The sequence below is a fragment of the Rattus norvegicus genome, chromosome 5 (genome assembly GCF_021556685.1).
Source record: "Rattus norvegicus strain SHRSP/BbbUtx chromosome 5, alternate assembly SHRSP_T2T, whole genome shotgun sequence".
NCBI lineage: Eukaryota > Metazoa > Chordata > Mammalia > Rodentia > Muridae > Rattus > Rattus norvegicus.
The window spans coordinates 29921455-29934511 of NC_141538.1; the positions used below are offsets into that span (position 1 = coordinate 29921455).

Genomic DNA, 13057 nt, shown 5'->3' on the forward strand with positions numbered 1-13057 from the left:
GAGCTTTTAGGTGTGCTGTCAAGCTGCTGACATATGCTCTTTCCTGTTTCTTTCTGCAGGTACTCAGCGCTATGAGTTTTCCTCTTAGCACAGCTTTCATTGTGTCCCATAAGTTTGGGTATGTTGTACCTTCATTTTCATTAAATTCTAAGAAGTCTTTAATTTCTTTCTTTATTTCTTCCTTGACCAGGTTATCGTTGAGTAGAGCATTATTCAACTTCCACGTATATGTGGGCGTTCTTCCCTTATTTTTATTGAAGACCAGCTTTAGGCCGTGGTGGTCCAATAGCACGCATGGGATTATTTCTATTTTTCTGTACCTGTTGAGGCCCGTTTTTTGACCAATTATATGGTCAATTTTGGAGAAAGTACCATGAGGAGCTGAGAAGAAGGTATATCCTTTTGCTTTAGGATAGAATGTTCTATAAATATCTGTTAAGTCCATTTGGTTCATGACTTCTCTTAGTCTGTCTACGTCTCTGTTTAATTTCTGTTTCCATGATCTGTCCATTGATGAGAGTGGGGTGTTGAAATCTCCCACTATTATTGTGTGAGGTGCAATGTGTGTTTTGAGCTTTAGTAAGGTTTCTTTTACGTATGTAGGTGCCCTTGTATTTGGGGCATAGATATTTAGGATTGAGAGTTCATCTTGGTGGATTTTTCCTTTGATGAATATGAAGTGTCCTTCCTTATCTTTTTTGACGACTTTTAGTTGGAAATTGATTTTATTTGATATTAGAATGGCTACTCCAGCTTGCTTCTTCTGACCATTTGCTTGGAAAGTTGTTTTCCAGCCTTTCACTCTCAGGTAGTGTCTGTCTTTGTCTCTGAGGTGTGTTTCCTGTAGGCAGCAGAATGCAGGGTCCTCGTTGCGTATCCAGTTTGTTAATCTATGTCTTTTTATTGGGGAGTTGAGGCCATTGATATTGAGAGATATTAAGGAATAGTGATTATTGTTTCCCTTTATATTCATATTTGGATGTGAGGTTATTTTTGTGTGCTTTCATTCTCTTTGTTTTGTTGCCAAGACGATTAGTTTCTTGCTTCTTCTAGGGTATAGCTTGCCTCCTTATGTTGGGCTTTACCATTTATTATCCTTTGTAGTGCTGGATTTGTAGAAAGATATTGTGTAAATTTGGTTTTGTCATGGAATATCTTGGTTTCTCCATCAATGTTAATTGAGAGTTTTGCTGGATACAGTAACCTGGGCTGGCATTTGTGTTCTCTTAGGGTCTGTATGACATCAGTCCAGGATCTTCTGGCCTTCATAGTTTCTGGCGAGAAGTCTGGTGTGATTCTGATAGGTCTGCCTTTATATGTTACTTGACCTTTTTCCCTTACTGCTTTTAATATTCTTTCTTTATTTTGTGCGTTTGGTGTTTTGACTATTATGTGATGGGAGGTGTTTCTTTTCTGGTCCAATCTATTTGGAGTTCTGTAGGCTTCTTGTATGCCTATGGGTATCTCTTTTTTTAGATTAGGGAAGTTTTCTTCTATGATTTTGTTGAAGATATTTACTGGTCCTTTGAGCTGGGAGTCTTCACTCTCTTCTATACCTATTATCCTTAGGTTTGATCTTCTCATTGAGTCCTGGATTTCCTGTATGTTTTGGACCAGTAGCTTTTTCCGCTTTACATTATCTTTGACAGTTGAGTCAATGATTTCTATGGAATCTTCTGCTTCTGAGATTCTCTCTTCCATCTCTTGTATTCTGTTGGTGAAGCTTGTATCTACAGCTCCTTGTCTCTTCTTTTGGTTTTCTATATCCAGGGTTGTTTCCATGTGTTCTTTCTTGATTGCTTCTATTTCCATTTTTAATTCCTTCAACTGTTTGATTGTGTTTTCCTGGAATTCTTTCAGGGATTTTTGCGATTCCTCTCTGTAGGCTTCTACTTGTTTATTAATGTTTTCCTAAGTGTGTTCATGTCTTTCTTGAAGTCCTCCAGCATCATGATCAAATATGATTTTGAAACTAGATCTTGCTTTTCTGGTGTGTTTGGATATTCCATGTTTTTTTTGGTGGGAGAATTGGGCTCCGATGATGGCATGTAGTCTTGGTTTCTGTTGCTTGGGTTCCTGCGCTTGCCTCTCACCATCAGATTATCTCTAGTGTTACTTTGTTCTGCTATATCTGACAGTGGCTAGACTGTCCTATAAGCCTGTGTGTCAGGAGTGCTGTAGACCTGTTTTCCTCTCTTTCAGTCAGTTATAGGGACAGTGTGTTCTGCTTTCGGGCGTGTAGTTTTTCCTCTCTACAGGTCTTCAGCTGTTCCTGTGGGCCTGTGTCTTGAGTTCACCAGGCAGCTTTCTTGCAGCAGAAAATTTGGTCTTACCTGTGGTCCCGAGGCTCAGGTTTGCTCGTGGGGTGCTGCCCAGGGGCTCTCTGCAGCGGCAGCAACCAGGAAGACCTGTGCCGCCCCTTCCGGGAGCTTCAGTGCACCAGGGTTCCAGATGGTCTTTGGCTTTTTCCTCTGGCGTCCGAGATGTGTGTGCAGGGAGCAGTCTCTTCTGGTTTCCCAGGCTTGTCTGCCTCTCTGAAGGTTTAGCTCTCCCTCCCACGGGATTTGGGTGCAGAGAACTGTTTATCCGGTCTGTTTCTTTCAGGTTCCGGCGGTGTCTCAGGCAGGTGTCCTGCCGCTCCTGGGCCCTCCCCCACGGGAGCCCAGAGGCCTTATACAGTTTCCTCTTGGGCCAGGGATGTGGGCAGGGGTGAGCAGTGTTGGTGGTCTCTTCCGCTCTGCAGCCTCAGGAGTGCCCACCTGACCAGGCGGTTGGGTCTCTCTCTCACCGGGTCTGGGACAGCATCATTTCTTAAAATGCTTTCTGTTTTCCACTGAATCATTTTGGAATCTTTGTCAAAGTTCAAGTGATCATAGGTGTGTGGGTTTATTAAAGGGCCTTCAATTCTCTTCCACTTATTTACCTGTCTATGTTACAAAATCCATGAAGTTGTTTTTCTCTATTTCTCTGTAGTGAATCTTGAGGTCAGGAATGGTCACTGCTACAGAAGTTCTTATATTGTTGAGAAGTGCTTTGGCCATTCTCGTTTTGCTGTGAAGAATTGAGTTGCAATTTTGATGGACATTTGTTAATCTGTAGTTTGCTTTTGTTGGATGATCTTTTCTGACTATGTTCCTTCTACTGATCCATGAACATGGGGAATCCTCCCATCTTCTGATGTCTTCTTTGATTTCTTTCCTCAGAGACTTTGATTTCTGGTCATATGGTTTTTTACTTGCTTGGTTTGAGTTATGCCAAGATATTTTATAATGTTTGCAAGTAGTGTGAAGGATGTTGTTTCTTTAATGTCTTTCTCTGCCATTTCCTTTGTGAAGGAAAGGCCACTGTTCAGTTTGAGTTAATTTTATGTATAGTCAACTTGATGAAGTTTTTTATCAAGCAAGGAGTACTGTGGTAGGATATGTTGGCTGCTTATGTATACTATCATATCATCTGCAAAGAGTGAAAACTTAACTTCTTCCTGTCTGGTATCCACTTGACCTCCTGTGGTTTTCTAATTGCTCCAACTTGAACTTTGAATGTTCTGTCTTGTAAATAGGAAAACAGTGGAGATCGCCTTGTGTTTCCCTGAGGTTAGTGGGATTGCTGCAAGTTTCTCTCCATTTAATTTGGTGTTTGCTGTTGGTTTGCTGTACATTGCTTCTGTTAGTTTAGGTTTGTGCCTTGCAACAGAATCATCTGAGACATCAGAAGTGCTCTCTCTTTCCTCTCAAAAAGTGAAGATCAGTGAAGGCAAAGACTGGAGACCACGGAAGCTTTTCAAATCTAGCTATGCAAGCATCCATCACTGTCCATGAGTCCTATTATACTTTCTCCAAACATAACATGTTTTCCCCAGAGGATGGCCTCATCAAAACATCACAGGATTCTGAGTAAGCAAAACCCATGTGGCTCTGCACTACACAACATCCAGACAGAACTTCTTCAGGCTACTTTTAAGCAAAGCTGATAAAATTACCTTTTGAATGACAGAATCAGAGGGTGGTTAAAGTGAATAATTTACTTAGAACAGATTTTCCCAAGGATTTAAAGTTCTCTAGCCCTGTTTGATGAGACAGGAAGTGCTGACCTCCTCCCCTCTTTTCAGAAGTTTCTCATGACCCAACTCTTTCACTATGTACATGATGTCCTCCTATCTTTCATCCTGAACCATACTCTAAAGGGGCCTGGAAAAAAACTTGTGGATGAGGTACAGGCCATGTGCTACATAGTGTGAGCTGAGAAAGTCCAGCTTTGTTGATAAGAGCATCCCTATATTAGATACCAACTTAGTGGAAGCATAGGTGCACAGCAAACTAATCCTGACATCCTGTAGATACCATACTGAGAGGAAGGTTTATCTGATCCCATGGGTTTGGGTATTGCATACCCCGGATACTAGGGCTTACAGATAGAGCAAAACCTCTCTACACCAACAGAAATGAGTGACTTTATCCCCTAACGAGGAATGATATGAACAAATGTGCTTAGCTCTTTCAACAGAGGTGAATTTTCATATAGACCTAGAACTTCCAGATGCTTCTAAACAATTTGATCTGTTTGTTCATGAAAGTAAAGGCACTGCAAAGAGTGTTTAAACCAAACTCAGGGCCAGGGAATGGCCCTGGATTACGCATGTCCAAACTCCTGGAACCTATAACACCAAGCTGGCCCATGTGTCTCAGAGCTAAGGTGACTGCCACTATTAGTGAAAGAAGCAGATAAGTTGAGTCTGGTTTAGGATCTTAAACACACATCCCCCATAGAGTTGTGTCTTTCTTCATAGAGACAGGGGAGCTCTGGCTGTTTAATGCATGTGTGAAACGTAGCAGCTGCTTCTCCTGAACCATCCTGGAGTCCAGTTTGAGAAACCCACTGACATCAATCTTGTTCCTGTCTGGCCTCCTTATGACTTCATCAATGATTGTATGCGATAACAACCATAGTCCCAGGCATCTTTCTATACCTAATGTGCATTCTCTCAACGGATCAAAAATTTGAGTCAACTTATTTCTTAGATGGGAGCTTCATCATTAATGTAGAACCACATACATATGGGCTCCAGCAGTTATTATAAGTGAAATGATTTGTCCTCAAAACTTATTTTTTTTTTTTTGGTTCTTTTTTTCGGAGCTGGGGACCGAACCCAGGGCCTTGCGCTTCCTAGGTAAGCGCTCTACCACTGAGCTAAATCCCCAGCCCGTCCTCAAAACTTATATGCAGGTCTTGGTTCCCACAGAGAAGAACTTAATGACTCAGACTCAGATGGCCAGATTGTGAAAAGGAAAGTGTATCATCATAGACCAGGAAAATCCCTATGCATTTGTTACTGCATGTATGTATGCTATGATGTACAGGGAAAGAGGGATCCTCACTGAGTGTTCATACAGTAATTGGAGTGATTCCATCCTGGCAAACGAACTGCATATCTTAAAGCTCCTGGACAAAAAGTAGCAAACACAGGTAAGAGTAGAAGGGAGGAAATAATCAAACACAATGCTGAATTCATTGGAATAGAAACACAAAGAAAGATACAAAGAGTCAACAAAACCAAGAACTGGTGCTTTGAAGAACTCAATAAGATAGAGAAACCTTTAGACTAACAAACTAAAAGGCACAGCGATTGTATCCAAACAAAATCAGCAAGGGGAAGGGTAAAAAACAACAGAAAATGAGGAATGTCAAAAAAAATCATGTCTCAATAGAAAAGCTTATACTCAACAGTACTGGGAAATCTGGAAAAAATGAAATCACAGACAGACACCATGTATAAAGTTAAATCAATTCACGAAGTCTCTAATGCGAAAGGAGAGTGTACAAAACATTTTGGAAGCTTTAAAGACAGATACTTGGATCCCGTCCCAGGACTGACGTGTCCAAATATTTTCATCCATAAGATCATGACAGAAATTTTACTACAAAATGCAAAACCTGTGTAACCACTCACTGTAGTGACGTGCAATCGCTGTGTAATGTGCCTTTCCAATGAATGAACCCTGCAGCATCAGGCTGGCCCACTTGTCTAAGAGCTGTGGTTGCTACCCCTATTAGAGAAGTTAACTCTGTGTCAGAAGCTGAAACTCATATAACACCATGCAGTTGAGGCTCTCCTCAAAGGAACAAAAGAAACAAATTTTATTGCATGTTGGATACTGTAGCTGGTTCTACTCCTGAACCATCCTGGAGTATGGAGTGAAAACCCACGGCTATCGATGCTGCTACGCTCTAACGTGGTGTTGACCCAAACATGCTCATCAATGATTGTATGATGAAAGCAACATGGTTTAAATAATCTGTCTAGACTTATTGGACACCCTACATCCTAAGAAAGGTTCGGATGCAATGCTCTACATGGATGGTAATGACCTAACTAAACATGGAACCAGGTACAAATGGGCTCTGGTGAGTTACTGCAAATGAAATGATATGGACCCAAGACTTAGAGCCAGAATACATGGTGAAAATGAATACCTGTCATTGCATGTGAGCAAAGTCACTATCCTTTGGTTACTGCCCATGCACATGGTGTGATCTAAAGGGAAAGAGTTGTCCTCACAGCTTCCAGAAGGACATCAAAATAAAAGAGAACTCTTAGGTTTCCTGGTGAATATTTGTATTCCTCCAGCATTTCTTTGTTTTCAGGGTTTAGCATAACAAATTTATGTCTGTATAGAGGCCAGAGGTTAACATGGCACTGACTTGTCTGCCCCAAACTGGCCCAAAGAACAGTGGGATGTACTGACATTCTGCTCACATCCTGTGACCCACTGCTGCCTCAGACTCCATGGTGTAACCGTGGGAAAGCTGAGAATGTACAAAGGACAAAAGGAGAACTTGAGCCCAAAGGTCGGTGGTGGACACCACAGGAAGGATTGGTGTGCCCGAAAATATTGGCAGGGCTCTGATAACAAACCTTAACCAGGCTCCCTGTCTGGGGTCCACAATACTTAAATATGGTGTAAGTAGACTTGATAGGCTGGCCCTGTATATGTAAGCAATGTGTCAGGTTTGGAGTAATGTAAATCTTAAACAGTGATAATTCGTTCAGAAGTGGGCAGATATGCGAGGCCTAGGCTGCAGACAAGACTGGGAAACTCTTCGCTGATATCTGCCAGAGAGGGGAGCTTAAGAATACATGATTGTTTTTAATGAAGCCTTTTCTGGATGGGAAGATGTTTTCTTCATCAAACTGAAAATGCTCAAAAAACAGCTACAAGTTCCTCCAGGTACTGTTTCAAGCATTTTTCCATTCTCTCAAGATTGTCTCAAATAATAGCTGAACATTCATACTCAAAACTGGATAATTGAAGGTAATGATAAATGTATGCATGGCAAATTAATGGTGCATGCAGATTCAGAGTTCTGGTCCTGTGAAAATAAAGAAAACGATGTTACAGTTTACAAAACTCTGAGTAGTGTCCAAGAAAAGGTGTATAGGCCTCCTAGTTACCCTGTGTTTATTGTACCACATACATGGCTGGATTCATCCATATAATTTTAGGTTTGACGTACCTCCTTCATTGTTTCTCAGGCTCACAGGTAAGCAGTTGGCCAAAATCAATAACCAATTCTTTTCCATTATCCAGGCCCTCTAGTTCTCCATAAGGGCTATTCATTGAACTATCCCAGAGATCCACTGGTCTTCTGACTTCCCCCACATCCCCCCAGTTGCCATTTTGAGCCTTGTCATTGTGTTACCACCCGCTCAAGTATCCTAAGTTAATGAAATCGATTTGGAAAGGATTTACAGGCTTCTCCCACTCGTACACCTGTGTGGTGAGGCAGCATTTTACCATGGCTTCTGCAGACCCTTGTCAAGAAGGCAGAATCCCCAGATGACAGTGTCTACGGGACTCCCTCAGGCACTTAAGAACACATGACAATCGAGGTTTCACTAGATCTGAAGCTTTTTCCCCCCCCCTCTATCCCTGTTAGTCTTAGCTACATTATGACTAGAAGTTCATGGTCCAACCCCAAACTCACTCAGGCCTGGACCTGGGAATTCAGGAAGGAAGATAATGGAGAAGTCATAGTTGATGAGACCACAGAGCAGCAAACGACAGTCCCTGTTGAATGTGCTCATGATATCTACTTTAATTTTCTGGTTGTTTGAGAGTTTGTAAGGATGCAGGACTTTAACTTTTTTTCCTTAGGGGAAGAAAAGTTTATTAAGATAAAAAAGACAAATGAAACAGGGAACAACATCTAGGACAGAAAGAAACATGGTACCTGTTGGGTGTGGCTGCCCATTTATAATGTCAGCACTTGGCCTGAGTGAGTCCAGGCAGCCTTGCTTGACTCCATAGCGAATTCCAGCCCAGCATTTGCTAAAATCTAAAACCCAAGCCAATTAAACAAAAGCCACCAGCTACAAACAAAATGACAACTGGTTTTCCCATGCCAGTGCACGCAGCTTGGCCTCCAGCGAGGCCCTGGCCTGGCACAGCACCATCGAGGGGTGGCTGTCAGAAGCCAGCAGGTTGCCCAGGTTGAATCCAGTTCTAGCTCCTTGTGCACCATGATGTGCTACAGCTTCTCTGCTTCCTCCTGCTCTTCCTTGGCCAGCAGCTCCTCTGCATACAGCTCCCCCATGGCTCTCGCTTGGGTCTCGGTTCCATCACTTCTGGGGATTTTAACTTTTAAGAATGGACAGAAACTTTACAATTTGATGTGTGCCCTATACCTGAGCACCTATGTTGCCAGGACAAGGGAGTTTTCATTGCACACAATGGGATTGCAAGACAGAGATTTCAGGTAAAAGCATCAGTGAATATATTGAAACCAAGCCCCCTCTCGATGCAGACTCCATGAAACATTATCCTCCAACTTGCATATTTTTAAGGGAGTAGGAAAAATATTGGGCTCCAGGAAACAGTAAAAACGGTGGGAATTTCACTATATGGCACATGCATGGACCTTGGGTTTATACATTTCAGGGAGAAGAATCTCCCTCATCCAAGGTCTTTAGATCTTTGGGTGTTAACAAAGATGTTCTATCCATATCGAGGCCTTAACCAACGCTCCCTGTCCTCAGAACTGAGTGGTAATGGAGCAGTGAGAACTCTGAAGCTCTGGAAGGAGAGTGTGCGAATGGGTGTTCCCTGACTCAAAAGTGAGTCTCTGGAAAAGGCACTGCAGACACTGGTCAGTCAGGGTAGAGGGAGTTAGCAAGGAAGCTACGGCATTTCCCAGTGACATCACCGTTAGGGTCTTCCCTGGAAATTCTCTCGTATCCAGGAGAACACTAGAATCTTCAGTGATGTCACCAGTGTTGTGGTGACACCAACTGCCAGTGTGCTATCCCTTCAAAGACTAATGGGTTCAGAAGCAGGCATGTTCTCCAGGATCCTCAGTCTCTTTCGGAGGGATGATCGTACACATGCCTCCAGACCAAGGCAGAGGGAGGCCAGCCTTCTATCACGTTGGAGAACAAGACGAATGGAAAGGTCCTTGAGAAGACTCAGTGAGTACTGGGCAGGGCAAGGGGAGCTTCCTGGAGGAGGTTGGCTTGAGCTGGTCCTTCCAGGACTAGGACGTATGATTTGGAGCCTCAGTCTTCCTAAATGGCTGACCCAGACTCAACAATTTCTGATCATTAGTTTGACAGAGAACCAAGAATTGATATATGTCAAGGGGCTTTCCTTGGACCACTTTAATGTCATGGGGAGTGTCAAAGAATACCAGGATGAGCCTCTGTAAGAATAACAATGTGTCTCTCTGAGGATAGGCTGTTGAAGCACTTCATTCTCAGCAGTGTCCTGTAGATTACGTGGGTAATTGATGCCAAGAGGGATACTCTCTTGGTCATATATCAGGTAGTCAGTTACTTTGAACTCACATGATAAGGGATTCACGATGTTAAGCAGTTTGGACTCAAGGACTTACCTGCCTCACATCAGACATTAGCTAAGTAGGTCCTCCAATTCTTCATGTTCAGGCCAGCTTTAGAATTTCAGTGCCAGACGAATGGCTTTAGGAGGTGTGGTCTCTATCTATGATGGCATATGTCATCATATGGCTATGATGGTGGGGAACAGGGACCTGGCTGAATTCAGCTTAAAGATAGCTTTCTTGCTCTGTCAGGGATTCACTGTATCTGTACAACTGTTCATCCTCAGACTTCTGTTTTAGACTAAGCATAGTTTTTCCTGACACTGTGTCCACATATGTGTCTGTTTCCTTGTGTTTATCTACCTACAGATCAGAGGGCATCATCTCAACCCTCCACAAACCCCGTTGAGGAGGAGAGAATTAAGCGTTTGGAGAACCTCAAAATTGCTCTCCACAAGATGCAAAAGGAGAGAGATGAACTCCGGAGTATCCTGGCAGATTACCCTGGAAAGAATTTAAATGACAGGTAGTCACAATGCAAGTTCTTTTAAATCCACATTTCCTCACATCACAGTAGGCCACAACTCCAGGGTGTCCACATAGTCAAAATCACTCTCCTGATTGCATCAGAACGTGAAGTTCAGATGGGAATGAGATGGTGGCACAGGCTATTTTAATTCCTACAAAAGTAAATCATAGCCTGTGGCCTGAATCACAGTGTGGGAATGAGGGTAGTAGTGTGTGAGCTCTCATTGTGTGTTTTAAGAAGCCTGGACAGGTGTTGGCTTGTGGGAATTTCTAGGTGCTCTGATTCTGACCAGTCATTGTTGTAATTGACGTGGAGGTGCTTTGGGTTCAATAGGTCCTGTGAAGAGCTGGAGGGGCCTAACCCCACTTGCGGCCACACAGTGTGTGACTGGACTGACATCAGGGTATCATGGGTTTTCTCTGATTTTATTCATTGTATTTTTAGAAAATGCCACATCCTTGTATTTATTTGGCATTCTAATTGTATGAGAGAGAGAGAGAGAGAGAGAGAGAGAGAGAGAGAGAGAGAGAGAGTTTTGTGTGAGTTTGTGTGTGTGTATGCATGTGTGAGTGCGTTTGTGTGTATCACTGAAGATCTGGGTATTCTATGTTCTGATTTGGCCTGAGAATTATCCTGTGTCAATTTCCATGGCATGATAATGATGCGGCTGAGAGCCTCCCTTTGAGCAGTACAACATCTCACCTCTGCTGAGCTTGTATGCACATGGGTATCTCCCGGTATGTGGTATAAATTCTTTTCCCTGTAAATACTGCTCATGTTCCTTTGGGCTTTCATGTAGCAATAGATTCTATGATTGAGAATTGTTACCTAAGAACAGGAGAATAGTCTTCATGGATTTAAGTTGGAGCCTGGATCGTGGCACGGGGTCCTCGAATATTCTTGGCAAGCTAGTCTATTCCTTTAAACCCCCTCAGGGAGCTCAAGCAAATCAGCTCCCTCCTTTTGTTTGCTGGCACTGCTGTCCTCGTGTTCATAATAATAAACTTAATAAATACCAAGTGGACCCTGTACAAGGAGCAGGGGTGTGGCATGTCCTAGGCTGTCGTAGTTCAGGATTCAGTCTGAATTCATGTAATTCTTGAATCCTTCATTTATGTTATTTTATCCTTGGACCATGCCCTACCACAGGAACAACTTTGAGTCCGAGATGCTCATGATGCAGCACCAGGACGTGATGACTGACATGCAGAATATGAGGGGGCAGATCAATAGAGCTTTGATCAAATGCAAACACCTTACACTGGAAAATGACTGGTACTGGTGAGTAACTTACAAGGTTGTGACCCCAGCACTAGGCACAGCATGTGTCAGCCCATCTTATCTGTGAAGTAAAGTGAGGATCAGGCTTTATAGTGTTTGAAGCAGACCAGGAAGCCTGTCTCTAAGGAAGGCTCTAGGATTTTTACCTCTTGTAGATAGTTTGACCAAATGGAAAGAGGCTGTGAGATTCTTCAATCATTGTCCTTCCCAGATAGAGACCCTGTACATAGAAAACGTGTGCACAGTGATGGAGTTATCAATCAATCTTGATGCCCTGGGGCTCTGACAGGAAACACACACACACACACACACACACACACACACACACACACACACGACATGTAGAAAGACTGGCCTCCAGGTGACATTCTAATAAAATGGACATATAAGCACACATAGGGATTAAGACCTCCTCTGGGAAAAACTTGACTCAATGGTGTCAGGTTTTGAGAAGTGACCTGAGTCTTCTGGAATGTTGCTCTTTTCTCCATTTGACCTGTCTCTAGGTTATGCTCCATGGCTACTGTGGACTTGGAGTATAATCTGGGGCTCTCTTCGGATCAGGACCCTAGAAGGAGTAAGGGACTTGGAGACGTGGGAGGAAGTTGGAGCCTGGCTGGGATTCACCATTTTTTTCTTTGTGTCTCAGCCGCAGCTTCTGCCCCCTCATAACTGAGTTTTTTGAACTGAAGAACAATGCCCAGAGAGCACGGAATGAGAACAGGGAGCTTCTGTGGGATCAGATTGCACTGGAAGAGTCCATTAAGGAAACAACAAGGTTCTGTGGGGAAGCCAGTATGAAAATCCGTGTAACAAGCAGAACAGGTAGGATGAATGAAGCATCAAGGGCAGGTTGTCCTGATATCTAACTGTAAACCAAGTCAAACCAACTTAACCATTCTCCACCTTATCCAGACACTCTCCTAGGACTCATCCAGTTGTTCAATTCTTTGACTTTTTACAAAACTTTCTGTGATGTTGGCTTCATGCAAGGAACTGGAGGATTGACAACCAAATCCTCCTGCTCAACTAGAAAATGCATTTCTTTAAGGGGGATCTGTGGATCACACATTGCACACTTACAGGCCATTATGCTAGAGGGATGCCATGTGGATATCCATCTTTGTAGTGCACAGAACTGATTAGAGTTCAGTTCAATTGCCAAAAGAATGGCTCTCATTGTCAATTATGATGGGGCTTGTGTACTTTCTCTCCTTTTCCCTGTACATTGAGAATGGTCCCTCTGACTGTCCAAATCGTAGTTTATAGGGACAGATCTTGAGAAGCAGTTTGTCAGTCCTGTTTTATGTCACTGGTTTAGTGTTCTCTCCTGAGGCTTATGTCCTGGAGCTGACTGGATGAACAGGGATGTAAGAAAGGCTTTTCTCAGGGTGAGGGTTTGTGTGAGATATGTGA

At 43.0% G+C, this 13057-nt stretch overlaps 1 protein-coding gene across 4 annotated transcripts in view; it reads left to right on the forward strand.

Moving 5' to 3' along the window:
* Dlgap5l1 (DLG associated protein 5 like 1) overlaps window positions 1-13057 on the forward strand; it is a 43763-nt gene that overhangs the window by 27037 nt on the left and 3669 nt on the right. For 2 of the 4 annotated variants that reach the window (XM_087551479.1, XM_087551478.1), the window contains 4 exons: window positions 9238-9463; window positions 10201-10357; window positions 11510-11641; window positions 12291-12466. In XM_087551479.1, coding sequence (XP_087407605.1) covers window positions 9238-9463; window positions 10201-10357; window positions 11510-11641; window positions 12291-12466 — 691 coding nt within the window. The remainder of the gene's footprint in view (window positions 1-9237; window positions 9464-10200; window positions 10358-11509; window positions 11642-12290; window positions 12467-13057) is intronic. The other 2 variants (XM_087551481.1, XM_087551480.1) reach the window with 1 other exon arrangement.